A 14826-nucleotide genomic window follows, 5' to 3' on the forward strand; every position below is an offset into this window, starting at 1 on the left:
ACAAAAAAGAAAAGTAAAAACAATCATTATCTTCTTATACACAAGAATAATTATAAAATTAAGCAAGAAAATGTCATTTTCTAATTTAGAAGTGTATCTAGCTAAATAGAATTTCATTTTATGTTTAATTTATCATATTTTTTCTGTATGACATTATGACTATTTCCGGTAGAATCAGCTCTACAACGCAACCGTGCGCAAAAATGCCGCAACAAACCGCGTAGCAAAGCGGAAATGACGATTAGGTGAAGGCTGAGCAGAATTGCCAGCACACGCGAGTTCCATTGCTTACATCAAGTATATACACATTTTTGTGAATATTTTAGTGATTTTAGTTTAACTTTTATTCGTTACATGTTTAATTAGTGTTAAATTTATAGTTTTCTTATTTTCAACGTATAGTAGTTTTTATTTTTATCAATTTTATCCAAAACATGTGTCTCTATTTTTGGGCGTTGAATCACTAAAAATACTTTCTATCAAATTTTAAAGTAATATTTAATTCTTGAATAATTCACAAAGCGTTGTTTTAACCTCGTTTTTATTATCTGGTGGAACTATTTAGACTGTTAACGGTGCAATTCTTTTCCGTCCTTTTAATTTCCATGTTTCACAAATTCCGATCACTAAACAGGGGTATGGTCAAGTTTACATGTTTTAATATTCTAGCCTACTTCTCCTGCCGGACTCCCGACATAGCTGATTATTTTAACTGTTACGCTGCACTCTATTTGAATTTATTTGTCTCTAAGATTGAGTACTAAAGATTGAAGTTTATAGTTTTCCACCTTTCTATCTGAAAGTTTAACTAGCAATATGCTTGCAACTTTGATTTAAGTTGTAGAAAATAATTTCTGATGTATTTTAAAGAAACATCCAATTTGTCAGTCACTAATTTATTGTCATGTGCGTTTTTTGTTTGTATATTAATTTTATCGTTATGTTTCAGAGTAAATATATATAGCCAAATTGACATGTGACAGTTGCTTCTTAAGTTAATACCCATTGTCAAGTTTGAGTATGGAGGGGGAACCTGATGCTTGGACCACTGTTGAGAAGAAGCTACCAAAGAAGAAAGGAAGGGATGCCTCCAAGGAGAAAGCCGGAGATAGGGGCCAAGCTTCAGGATCCACAGGAGATCGCCGGAAGAAAGATTCCGTAACTTCTAGGTCAGATAGGGGAAGACCTCATGATAACCGGGATGACAGACGGCCACATGATAATAGGGATCGCCGTAATGATCATCGTGGTGGGGGTGGACAGAATCAGGGCGGCGAAAGGGGTGGTGGAGGCAGGAGGCCGCCTTCCGGACGAGGAGGCTCTGGCCAGAGAAATACACTGCCAAGAAGACCACGTGATGGCGAGACTGGAGGATCTCAAGGTCAAGGTGGTAGGGCTCCGAATAGGCAAGGTGGAGGACAAGCAAGTCAAGTTTCTGCCAGCGGCGGTGAGAGAAAACAGAGCTCTGGTAAGAATCTTTCTGATTTTTTGGTATACTTTGTATTAGCTCTCCCTCTAACATTGATCTATTCATTCTATTTTTTGCCATGCCTTAATGAACCTAATACTACTTTAACTATAGAAAATTAACTATTTATGTTAGTATTTTTGTTAATTTGACTAGTTTTCTCCACTTTTAAATTAACTTTATATGATTTTAATCTTTTGTTTTGTCTTACTCATTTATATCAAAAATATTCATATTAAATTACAAGAGTCCTGAACAAAATTAAGTTCATACTCATATACTTATACACTATAATCTCTTATTAATAAGATTTGTGGGTCTTACGTCACAAGAATAAAAGGCTTATTTAGATGACAAAGTACATTTCCCACCCTTCAAAAAGCTTGGACGTCGACTGTTTTCTTTTCAAATTTGTCAACTTTTAATATAATTTTCAATCTTTTCAAGAGATAAAGGTATACAAATAAACTATGTGAGATATCAGATATCTTTATATTTACCCCCCCCCCCCCCCCCCCCCCCCCCCCTCCTTCCCATTTATTATTTACTAGTGGGCTTTGTTTAATTTCACATATAAAATATTTTAGAGAATTATTCGTTAGACTCTTATACTATTCTCAAGTTGTATTTAATCTATTACTTCATTTTTGAAGTATTCTCTACTTAAAATCACCTTCTATACAGTTATTAAATGATATTATTTTTAGTAGGAAACCCATGGGAAACTCTGGCTGCAACTTCCAACACTTCTTCTGCCACCAACTCGCCCCGGAAGCAGTCTTGGGCCAGTCTTGTAGATAGAGGGCCATCTGTTCCTAAAGAAACCACTCCAACTCTACCTAAAGAAGCTACTCCAACTCCACCTGTTTCTTGGGCTAATAGAATTGCCCCTTCTTCGACAGCAAATGCTGACACCTCAGATCCTAAAGAGGTTACTCCTGCAAAAGAAATAGTAGCTGTTGAAATCAAAGATGCAGTAGATTCCAAACCTGAGTTATCAGAAGATGCAAAATCTGACAAAGCAAAAGTTTTAGAAACTCCTGAAAGCGAGGCTACTGAACAGAACTCTGATATCAAGGAGCAAGGAAATATTGTTAAACCTTTAGAAGATGTTGTAAAGCAAAGTTCAGAACCTCAAAATGATGCACCAGAAGACCTGGGTAAAGACCAAGAATCCGATATTCCCAAAGTAGGTGAAGAACCTGAAACTAATAACTCTAAAACCACAGAATGTGATACTAAAGTTGCCAATCCACAAATATCAAATGAAAAACTTACTGAAGAAACTCCTGAATCTTCCACAAGCGTGTCAATGAATCAAACCAATATCACTACTCAAAACTCCACAACCGAGATTACAAATGTAACCAATGAAACTGTTGCTGTGAAAGATTTGTCCAGTAGCAATGAAGATTCCAAGTTGGACAATAAAACAAATGATAGTCTAGACAACGAAACTGATGGATTAAGCATGAAAATTGATAAAGATATTAAAGATGACAGCGTTGATGCAAATGGAAATAGCGTATCTTTAGATTCAAATAAGAATAAAATGACAAAAGGTATGACTCCAGACATGGAAGATATTTTAAGCAAAATCGGTCCTGATACTCGTCACTACGACAGAGATATTCTTTTAATGTTGCAGCAGCATCCCTTGTCTTTGCAGAAACCTGACAAACTTCCCGAATTAGAAATTGTACTGGATGCTCCATTACGGAGTTCTTCTAGTGCTCCATTGTTGGGAGATAAGCCAGCTGGAGCAAATATTACAGCTGCCAACTCCTTTGCAAGGCCTGGAGGAATGCCAACCAAGAGAGACAGCAGGCGAAAAGAACCCAAGAAGGTAATTTCTATTTCAAGGGAACCGGTGAAACTTCGTAGGTCTGAAAATGCCTACAAACCCAACAAAGCAACCAACGATTCAGAAATGGAAGCATTGAGTAAAAAGGTCAGGGCCATCCTAAACAAGCTTACGCCTCAAAAATTCCAAACGTTGGTGGTGCAGTTCAAGGAGTTGGAGATCAACACCGAGGAAAGGCTTAGGCTTGCAATTGAGCTTATATTTGAGAAAGCTGTGGAGGAGCCCGCCTATTCAACAGCTTATGCAAGTATGTGCAAAGAACTTTCTCTGAAACGTGTCACAAAAGCTGGATCGGAAGAAATTGTTGACTTTAGATCCTTGCTCCTTGAACAATGTAGAAATGAGTTCCAGAGGGATTACATCAGCAAAGAGGATAGGAATAAGTTCACTGAGGACATGAACAATGCTGCAACTGAAGATGACAAGAAAAGGATAAAGGCAGAGTTTGAGTTAATGGAGTCCAAAATGAGGAAACGTTCTCTTGGTAACATGCGATTTATTGGTGAATTATATTTGCAACAGTTAACGCGACAACAGATTATCCATGAACACATTATCAGTAGGCTTCTTGAAAACATTGAAGAGGAAAGCTTGGAATGTCTTTGTAGATTTCTTACCACTTGTGGCGCTAAATTGGAAGCGGATCAGTTAAATATTCCAGAAAATATCAGGGAGAGGTTTAGTTTTGACAAATATTTTAGTAAAATAGGCGCAATTATCAGCGAAAAGAAAACTTCTAGTCGTGTAAGATTTATGTTGCAAGACTTGGTAGAATTGCGGGCCAATAAATGGGTGAACAAGCGTCGCAAGGAAGCTGGACCCAAAACTATTGATGATATTCACAAGGAAGCCAAGCTTGAAGAGCTAAAAACTCAACTTGCAGATTCCCATCACTCCACACCTGTTGCCCGGCGTAGCGAGGAGAAAATGCGCCGCAAAACCGAATTTAGACCAAAACCTCAGTCGTCTGACGAGGGATGGAACAATGTTCCCACCAAGGCTGCCAAGATTTCGCTCGACATGGACCCAGATAAACTTCGTTCTATTCGCAAAGTTGATGCAGATTCCTTACGACTTGGAGGTGGATTCTCCAGTTGGGGGTTGGGCAGCTCGACGACTGCCAAAGCAGCCGCCGCGGAAAGTAAGGGGCCAACCAACAGATTTCAGTTACTTGAAGAAATGGAGCAGGCTCCAGCCCTGCCTGTCCCGGCGACAGGCGAAGGTAGCCATCTATATGCTGGACGTGCCAGTGAACCTGTGATACGGTCATATGACCGAAGCTCAAGTCGTGCCAGTGCTTCCCTTGATAAGCCGCGAAGTCAGGATAGAGACACTCCGGTGGAAAATTCCAGGTATAATTTCATAAAACTTTCAAAAATATTTAAAGAGCTTGTCTGTCTTTAGTTTAATATCCTATCACTGACAATTCTTCTGGAAAATGAAAATATTTTCTACGATGCTTACTAAATTGCCAAGACTGCTAGGTACTTTTAAGGATAAATATAAAATATAAAAAAGCTAGACTTAAAATGTCTAAATCGAGTTTTCGACTTTGCTCTTACATACCAATATTAAAATTACAATTTCCTTATAAGTCTATATTTTTAACTCTTAATATTTGTACAAATTTTAAATGTTTTTTTCTTTCAGACGATTGTTGCGTGGTTCCGACGAAGCTGACACCGAAGCCCTTCGCTCTAATTTCAAACTTCTCTTGAGAGAATATCTTAGTAACTGTGATTTTCAAGAAACTCTTAACTCTATTTGTGAATTATTTAGTCATTCAACTGTAGAAATCTTAGTGGAAGAAACAATCAACCAAGGTCTTGAGGAAATCGATCTTAAGAACCGTTCTGCATGTGGTACTATGTTGAGCAACCTTGTTAAAGAAGAAATCCTTAGTCCCGATGTTATTTGGCAAGGCATGTCTCTGACTCTGGAAAGTGCGGAGGATATTTTGATTGATATACCAAGATTTTGGGAGTTCCTTGCTGATATTCTGGTGATTATAGTTGTACAACATTCGTGTTTCAATACTCTTGTTCAGAGTTGTGCCAGCTACTTGCCCGACCCATCCATGCGGAAAAAATTTCTGTCAACTATTTTGACAGCCACAAACAAAAGTCGTCCAGATCAGTTAACAAGCTTCATAACTAATCACAAAACATTGATAGAAGAATTCGTTTCTCAAGATCTTGTTAAGTTTTTGGAAGAGCATAATATTGTTGTAGACGAAAATCCTCCAAATGCTGTTGAAAACGTTAAAGACAATGTAGAAGAGGATGGAAAGAAATTGGTGAATGGGAATTTGCAAGAAAGTTTAAGCTATCAGCTGAGCAATCTATTTGAAAAGTGTAATACTGGAAATAAGGTAACCTTTAATCATTGATTTTTATCGCACTAATTAAAGTTTAAAGATTAATTCCTGTTTTATTGATAATTGAGGGGGGGGTTGAATTTTTTTCACAGGGACTTCTTTTAAGTAAAATTGTCTATATTTTAAAAAGATATAGTTTTCTGTTTTCTCTGAATATGTTCTAGCTGCAATTAATATTATTCAAAGCCTTGCTGGAAATTTTTTTATATAATTCCATCCTATTGAAGGTGGTTCTAAGTATTATGAAACGCTTTAGCAAACTGATTATCATTGCGTCACAGTTCCAAATTAATTTTAGTTATTCCTAGTTCCTACTTGTTATATATTTCAAAATATTCGGGAGAATATTGTTTTGTAGGCTAACACACACTTAAATAAATATTTTTTTTTAGGAAATAGAGGCTGTTGATAAAATTCTTCGTGACAAACCCCTAGATAACGAAACTATTAGAACTCTGGTATACGCTGTCATGGAAAGTGTAATAGGAGACGACGGAAGTGGTTTGTGCTCAATTAAGAAGGAACTTCTTTCTTCCAGAATTCCCATATTGAAGAAGTATATCGACGCAATTAAGGTAATGTTTTTGTTCTAGGCTTTGTAAAGATCATTACACTTGTATAAATAAGAGCCGAAAATTTGGTTTCATATATTTCTAATATTTTGGCAGATAGTCGCACACTGATTCGGTTGGCTTCTAATAATTTTTCATTGGTTACTATATCACTAAGTTAGTATGTTCAACTTCTATTTATTATATTAATATTTGATGGCAAATAAATTTGATTAATCCTATTATACAATTAAAGATTTTTTAGTTATTGTCTATTAATTTCTCACGATCTTCTGATTTTACGTATTTCTTTCTTTGCAGAAATTTCTTACAGGTTTCGGGATGCTGTACGCTAGTTTTTAATTACACTTTTGGGACGTCTTTTGGGTATTTTGTTACTTCTATCCCCCTTGAATTTATAGCTTAAGATACAAGGAAGTTTTGTTCATTTAACTTTATCTGCTGCGCTACTTATTATGTGCATTATCCTTGTTGAGGCTTTTTCTAATTAGATCTTTCTAACATTATTTTTAGGAGAGAGAATTATATGCAATGTTTGCCCTCCAGAATCTTGTTCACAAACTTCATCACCCAAACAAACTGTTACACAACATGATTGAGCAGCTCTACGACGGAGAGGTCATCAGCGACGATGGTATCTTTGACTGGGAGAATAACCTGGATGTTGACGAGCAGGAGGGCAAAGGTGTAGCTGTGGCTGGGTGCAAACAGTTCCTGGAATGGCTGCGTACTGCCGATGAAGCTTCGGATCCGGAAAGCTCTTGATTTCAGGTATTTTTAAAGGACTTTGTTATAGTAGTGTGTTATAACTTTTCAGCAATGGAAGACTATCATTTATAGGCATTACCTAGAAGAAAAGATACATGTATTTCTTGTAAATTCAATTTTTTCCAAACCCATCGTAAGTTACTATTGATAATCATTTATAGGTCAGTTCGCTCATCCAGTATGAGGGGATTGGTTCTTTTAGCCAGCGAAGAGTTTCCCTATATTAGAAAACATTAAAATCTGGTGTATTTAATTTAAGTAATAATATATATCCATTAACAAGAACAATTCACAAGTTCTAAAACTGACCCTCAAGGTTTGAAATATTATCTTATTGTTTTAGGTTCCCTAAATGAGTTGAGAATCGGTGATGGATATAAGTCGAAGCTATTCTCAGAAATATGTAGCTAGCAGCTAGACAACAGGCAGCTGATTCGGTATCCTACAGCGCCGTCATTTCTTAACATGTCAAGAGTCAACCGGTTTAACATTATTATTGGCCTATGTAATAACATTCTATATTCAATATTGTCTAGCCACTTAAGTTAGTTGGGGTTTTTATTTAATTATACTTATTATATATATATAAATATCTATAAATTAGTTTTATAAAGTAAGCTTATTGAATTCATAGTTAAAATATATAAGGTGCTTTGTTTTCAAGGACTATTAATATGCATTAAATTAAAAACCATTAAATTGGTCGTGAATTATTGATATTCAAGATGTATTTATGTGAAATATTCATCCTACAAAATATTGTTATTTATTAAAATAAAACCCACCTTCGCCTCAATTTAATTTCTTAACTAGTTAATTTAACTTTGCATCACTGAAAGTGATAAATTGCTCACCTATTATAGAAAAAAAAAGACAATCAAAGTTTATTAAATTTTTATTCTACTGAGAAATAAATTTGAGGGTGTAAAGGTTCTTGTTAAAAATGTAAATGCGCCTTTTATAAATCTTTTACTTGCTATTTTCATATATTTATAAAACTTAATTTTTATTCCCTTTTTAATTGGCGCACCAAGTCTCTCAATCGTATAAAAAGAAATTTTAGTTTTCATTTAGCTACTTTACTAGTTACTGTAAGATTCTTGGAATCCAAATTTTTAAAGGATTTTACTTTAGTTATTTTGTTTGTAAAAAGGATTATCTATGAAGAAATATGTAAATTTATTGTTCCGTAATCTAGGAATGTTAACAAATTTCGCTATTTTGTATGCTTGAAGAGTAAATTTTATAAAATTATTATATTACAGAAGTATGGCACTAGAAAGAGTAAAGATTATCAAGGGCAATGATAAGCCTCTGGATGAGATGGAGAAGCAGGTCTCACAGGCTCTCCTCGACCTGGAGGTCAACTCAGACCTGAAGGCTTCCCTCAGAGAGCTTCACGCCAAGGCTGTCAAGGAGGTAAACCTTCACTCTAATACAGGGGTGTATATTCTACATGGGATCCCCGGCTCAGGGGGGGGGGGGGGATAAAAAATAAGTGGTTGGAGGGGGGAAAAAATGTAAAAATTAAGAAAACTGAACATTTTTATTTCCCCCCCCCCCCCCCTCCTTGGTGAAAAAAAACTAAAAAAAATGTGTTGTAGGAGGGATAAAATAAATAAAATATAGAGTTCTTTAAATATTTTTCTATTTTCCTCCCTATTTGGTGAGAAAAAACTAGGGGGGGAAAGAATAAAAAAACTTGTAGCCGGGGGGAAAAAATAAATCTTGTGCATAATATACACCCCTGCTCTAATAATGAAGTTAAAGGATTTTTGTGCGTTTACCAAAGGATCTCTAACCGCTGAACCGATATTGTTCTCCTTGTCCTGGGCATGTTTATAACCATTTTGGGAGGGTAGCACCACCATTCCAAATGTAAGCACTAAAACTCGAAAAAAATAATTTTTTAAGCGGGACGGCCAGACTGTCTCAAGTAAATACTATTTTTTTTACATGAGTGATGCGGGGAGATGTATTGGAATGCATTAGACTGACATAATCCACTTTATAGAATGCCCTCACCCTCAAGGCGTCACAACCCCCGATGTATTTCTGTGCACGTCACTTTCACTATTTTCACTTTCTTGTTTTGATATTTTCTAATGATATTATTTGTACAGGTTGACTGCCCCGGTGGAAAGAAGGCTATTGTCATTTTCGTGCCCTTTCCCCAGCTGAAGGCCTTCCAGAAGATCCAATCCAGGTATGAAAATATTTTGTAGCCGGAAGGGGGGGGGGGAATTCGTATAGCAAAGGAATAGAAATAGAAGAGTAGAAGAATATTCTGAACCCTTTTTTCGTCAAATCTAAGAGAGAACATTCCTAGCAGACAAAAGTATTGTTTACTTTCGACTTAAGCTGATGTGGATTCTTAAAAAATGATAGACTCGCTATTCGATAAAAAAAAATCATCCAAAAGCACATTAAAAATCTACAAAAATTAAACAAAATCATATGTTAATAACCCTCTTAAGATTTTATTTCATTTTTGTAAATTTTTTTATTCGATTTTGGAGGATTTTTCACAAAAATAATTTTGCCTCACCAGCGAGTTGCCAGCCTAACTTTTTTTTAAGAATCCAACTTTGTTTCAAGCTTTCAAATTGTAAACGAAATTTTTGGGCAATTAATTCTGATTCCGCAAAGCTTTCTACAAAGAAAATATACTGTTAACAGCTGACTTTTATGTATGTATGAAATGAAAAAAAACATGCCTTCGTAGGAAAATGTGTACATAATTTCAACCAATGAGATCCAATGTAAATTCCGATGCGATTCTCCTATTGGCTCAATCAGACATTCCCTCTCTTTCTTAGTACCTTTATTAGCAAAGGTGTATATTCTTCATAAGATTTATTTTTTTCCTCTACTACAATTTTTTTATATTTTTTCTCCTAGTTTTTTTTTTATCAAGGAGGAGGAAAAAATGTAAATATTAAACGAACTCTATATTTAATAAATGTTTCACCTCTACCACACTTTTTTTCACCAAGGTAGAAATGTTTAGTTCTCTTAAATTTTACATTTTTTTACCCCATCTTTTGCAGGGTCCATTTTGCTGAATATACACCCCATTGTGAGGGAGACCACTATAATTAATAGGGAAGAATTGACATTTTTCTTTTAACAGTACAGGGGTGTATATTCTGCACAAGATTATTTTTTTATCCTTTTGAAAAATGTTGTTTTTTTTCCAGGAAGGCAGGGGAAAAAATGGAAAAAATTTTCAGAATTCTTTATTTTATTTATATTATCCTCCCTCTCACATTATATATTCTTAGTTTTTTTTTACCAAGGAGGGGAGGAAAAGCCTGAAATTATCGCAAATTTTAAATCTGGAAATAAGAGCCTAAAATAATCCCGGGACATGTAAAGTAAAGCTTCCCTTACTTTAGTTTTAGAAATCTTAAGCTACAGACAAATAAACCTTACTACTTTATTTAATAGGATATGCATTTTTTAAGATACACTATATTTTAGACTTGTTCGTGAATTGGAGAAGAAGTTCAGCGGTAAGCACGTTGTTTTCATCGCTCAGCGCAGAATCCTGAAGAAGCCCACCAGAAAGGCCAACTTTCTCAAGCAGAAGAGACCAATGTCCAGAACTTTGACCATGGTCCACAACGCCATCCTGGACGATCTTGTGTTCCCTGCCGAGATTGTCGGAAAGAGAATCCGCACCCGTCTCGATGGATCTAGACTGTACAAGGAAAATTTGATTTATCTTTTATTCCCATGCAACTTTATGTTTTCGTCTAATTCGTGGACTTTTAAATTTGTTTATATTAATCGAAAAAATTTAATGTAAACTGATAGCTTCGCCTATAGCCTCAAGTGTGGGGGTAATCTTGGACAAAAAGCTCATTTCTGTCTAAAGATGCCAGGATTCTATGAAACAATTCCTGTAATAAATTACCAAGAATACACTTTATTTTCTTGATATCAACTTACCCCTCGTTTACTTTTAAAACTTGTTGATAGCCAAGATTGATCTTTAATAACCTTTGTTTTAGGGTAATTAATGTTAACTTAACAATGCCTTAAACAACGAAGCATTTTATAGCTTGAAGATTTTATTAAGTTTGTTTGAATCCAAGGGGGAGAGAGTAGTCATTAACTCCATAACACTTCTACTCAGTTTATTAAACAAGCCCAGTAGTTCGTCGGACTTTTGGAAATTTTGATAGGTGTAAAACATACGATGAATGATTTTTGGACCATCCATTTTAATCTTAATATTGTATATTGTCTTATCCCTGGCTTTGCTTTTTAATTTTAAGGAGACAAATGAAATGCATGAAAGATAATTTATTTGATTTGAAATCTCAGGCCCACCTTGACAAAAGCCAGCAGACCAACATTGAACACAAGACCGACACCTTCGCTGCTGTTTACAAGAGGCTGACCGGAAAGGAAGTCACCTTTGAGTTCCCCGAGCCCTACCTGTAAACAATTCGCCGTTGTGTATAATGTAATTAAACTCGCTTACTCGACCTCTACCCAAGAGTAGTACAGTCTAAGGCTGTACCATTATTTAACTTCATCTCATTGGCCTTTGCTTTGAAGATAAAAATAATTTCTCTTTCAGACTTTTAAAATGTGCTAGCTCTCCTGATTTTGTGTTGTACAGCCATCAGCCTGGGAAAGAACCATGACGTGACCTCTATTGAGCTTTGTGTGGATAGACTCCTGAGAGACTCCTAAATAGGTAGTTAAGATTTGTATCTAAACAAGGATTATAGCATCCATAAGTAGCGAAGCACATATAAATATCAAATGATAATGAGAGTTTTAGAGATATGTTAAGTAGTGGTCATACAGTAGATTAAAGTAATAATAGTTATTTCTCGCATCGTATTATAAACCTCTTTCCGCGGATATAGAATGTACAATAATAAGATTAAAACCATTTTTTTTAGCCCCGAGGTGCCGATGGCACGGGTTGTAAAAACTGGTTTTATTCTTAAGATTGTACATTTTTATATTCGTAGAAAGCTTGATATAATACGATGCTAGACATAGTTTTTTCTTTTGGATGAGAACCGGTTACTATCCACCGGATTCGAATGAATACGAGAAAAAAATATTCTTAAATATTTTGTAGTGCAATGACTAGGGTTGGGCCGGATATCCGGTGTGGCCGGATATCTGGCCATTTTCAATATCCGGTCGGATACCGGATATTGAAACTATCCGGCCGGATATCCGGCAATATAATCTTTTATATTTTACAACAAAAATCTGTTTTTTTAAATCTTAAATGGCTGTAATTTTCTTATTATTGAAGCTAGAAGAAAAATTTTTTCTGAATGTTTATCTTTATGTAAATTTTAGGGTAAGGGGGGAAGTTTCGGTAAGGGGCTATTTTCGGTAATTTCGACCTACCTCATTAAATGACCTTTTTCTCCATGTTCCTTTCAAATGACAGAAAAAACATAAAAGCAAATTTGTTCCTTATTAAATTGCCTACAAAAAAGTTTAAGATGAATTTTTTGTGAGATGAATATTAAGGGTACTTATTGGGTCTCAAAGTCGGACGAAAAAAATTTTTTTTTCAAAATTTTTTTAGTAGGTGTGTAAAGATCGACCTACACAAAAATTGGTAAGACCTAGAGCTGATCCGTAAAAACTTTTTGAACTAAGAATTGCCCGCTTTTTCCAAATCCGTTGAGAGCTTTAAAATCGGGTTAATATTTTTTTCAAAAATGACCAAAGTTGGCGCCGGGGGAAAAATCGGTAATTTCCAAAAATAATTTACTATATGTATTTCACTAACCTAACCTTAATTTTCTCAGGAACCATTTGACCAATAGAGATGATTTCTTAAACTTAAGCTTTTATGCTTATAAACTACCTTCTAGTTTAGAAGTCACCCCCTTGCCGCCAACCCCTAGCCCTCCGGGGATAAAAAAAAACCTAAAAATTAACCTAACCTTAATTTTCTCTGGAACCATTTGACCAATAGAGAAAATTTCTTAAACTTAGGCTTTTATGCTTATAAACTACTTTCTAGTTTAGAAATCACCCCCCTGCCACCAACCCCTAGCCCTCTGGGGCTCAAAAAAAACCTAAAAATGAACCTAACCCTAATTTTCTCAGGAACCATTTGACCAATTGAGATGATTTCTTAAACTTAAGCCTTTATACTTATAAACTAAGTTTAAGTTTAGAAGTTGCCCCCCTGCCGCCAACCCCTAGCCCCCCGGGGCTCAAAAAACCTTAAAATGAACCTAACCTTAATTTTTTTCAGAAACTATTTGACCAGTAGAGATGATTTCTTAAACTTTAGCTTTTATGCTTATAAACTAACTTCTAGATTAGAAGTCACCCCCTTGCCACCAACCCCTAGCCCTCCAGGGCTAAAAACCCTTAAAATGAACCTAACTTTAATTTTCTCAGGAACCATTTGACCAATAGATATGATCTCTTAAACTTAAGCTTTTATACCTTCTAGTTTAGAAGTCACCCCCCCCCCCTCCCCGCCAACCCCTAGCCCTTCGGAGCTCAAATAAAATTTAAAGTTGAACCTAACCTTAATTTTCTCAGGAACTATTTGACCACGAGAGATGATTTCTTATACTTAAGCTTTCATGCTTGTAAACTAACTTCTAGTTTAGAAGTCACCCCACTGCCGCTAACCCCTAACCCTCCGGGGCTCCAAATTTAAATAAGAAATTTTAAATAAGGTTAGGTTTTAGGGTTTTTTTGAGCCTGAATAACTTACCTACTAACAACCTAGATGAACCCTATTGATGTTATAAACAACATTTTGACACAATATCATGTTATTCCTAGATAAAAATGAACAGAAAGAAATATTTAAAATGAAAATGTATGCAGGGTGAAAATGGTGAATTTTTGTCAAAGATGACACTTTTGCTTCAAATTCAATTTTTGAGGTCAATTTTTAATCAATTTTCATGTTTTTTGGGCTAAATCTATAGTTTAATGTGAGCTTTTTTAGGATCAGGCCTAAAAAGTAATAAATTACTTTTTTTTCGTATATTAATTTTAAGTTTTAAAAAAAAAAATTTCGAAAAAAAAAATCGAAAATTTGCGTCTTTCAAAAAAATTCATTTTTAACATAGAAGGAATAGTCCGATCATCATGAAACTTTTTGTGGATAATCCCTATAACCTATACTAATTATGATTATTTATGTTCGACTGGCCGTTTGGCCGTTTTTCATCGATTTTTTTTAGGTTGAAAAAAATTACCGATATTTCCCCCGGTGGTGGGGAATTTTCGGTAACTTTTTTGCGGTCATTTTCGGCAAACTTCTAAAAGTCCTAAGATAACGTCCTTTTAGGACCTGATAGTCCTTTCCGTAAGCTTTCTACTGGTCTTGGTTTAATTTGAAAATATTAATATTTACCCCATTTTTTTTTTCAAAAAAACCGGAAAAAAACCGAAATTTCCCCCCCCCTTACCCTATATTAGAAATCTCAAAACATAAATTTTGGCGGTGGCAGCAGTGCTTGGCAGCTGCCAGCCGCAAACCGACGGTTGGCAGGTAAACGGCAACAGATTTTATGAAATTGTAATAAGTCCTGAAGATATATAAAAAAAAGCTTAAGTTTAAAATTTGAAATCTTCAAGTAAAAAGTTGCGGTAACAGAAACCGTTTAAAGATTTCTGGAGACCTGGAGGGTCAGAACTTGCAGGATTATACCTGGAACCTGAAATCGACTTGAACCCCTATATTACATATGAGGATGTACGACTAAAGGATATTTTAGTATTAGATAACAAGAAATGCTTTGTTTAAGTAAAA

General features: G+C 35.3%; 2 protein-coding genes across 3 annotated transcripts; both read left to right on the top strand.

Moving 5' to 3' along the window:
* The first annotated feature begins 300 nt into the window (after positions 1 to 300).
* Positions 301 to 8316, top strand: LOC145316474 (eukaryotic translation initiation factor 4 gamma 3-like). Of its 2 annotated transcripts, none has more exons than XM_080157010.1 (6): positions 301 to 1468; positions 2176 to 4684; positions 4983 to 5703; positions 6102 to 6284; positions 6795 to 7052; positions 7393 to 8316. In XM_080157010.1, exons 1-5 carry the CDS (start codon positions 1021 to 1023, stop codon positions 7044 to 7046), a joined length of 4113 nt encoding a protein of 1370 aa, XP_080013136.1. In that variant the 5' UTR covers positions 301 to 1020; the 3' UTR covers positions 7047 to 7052; positions 7393 to 8316. The 2 variants fall into 2 exon arrangements, with proteins under 2 accessions (XP_080013136.1, XP_080013137.1); XM_080157011.1 differs by having other exon boundaries at positions 922 to 1468; positions 2179 to 4684.
* RpS7 (ribosomal protein S7) lies at positions 8275 to 11641 on the top strand. The gene is made up of 4 exons (XM_080157012.1): positions 8275 to 8468; positions 9173 to 9255; positions 10533 to 10759; positions 11380 to 11641. Exons 1-4 carry the CDS (start codon positions 8319 to 8321, stop codon positions 11499 to 11501), a joined length of 582 nt encoding a protein of 193 aa, XP_080013138.1. The 5' UTR covers positions 8275 to 8318; the 3' UTR covers positions 11502 to 11641.
* The last annotated feature ends 3185 nt before the right edge of the window (positions 11642 to 14826 follow it).

This window comes from Acartia tonsa, chromosome 4 (genome assembly GCF_053477335.1).
Source record: "Acartia tonsa isolate MP-2025a chromosome 4, ASM5347733v1, whole genome shotgun sequence".
NCBI lineage: Eukaryota > Metazoa > Arthropoda > Copepoda > Calanoida > Acartiidae > Acartia > Acartia tonsa.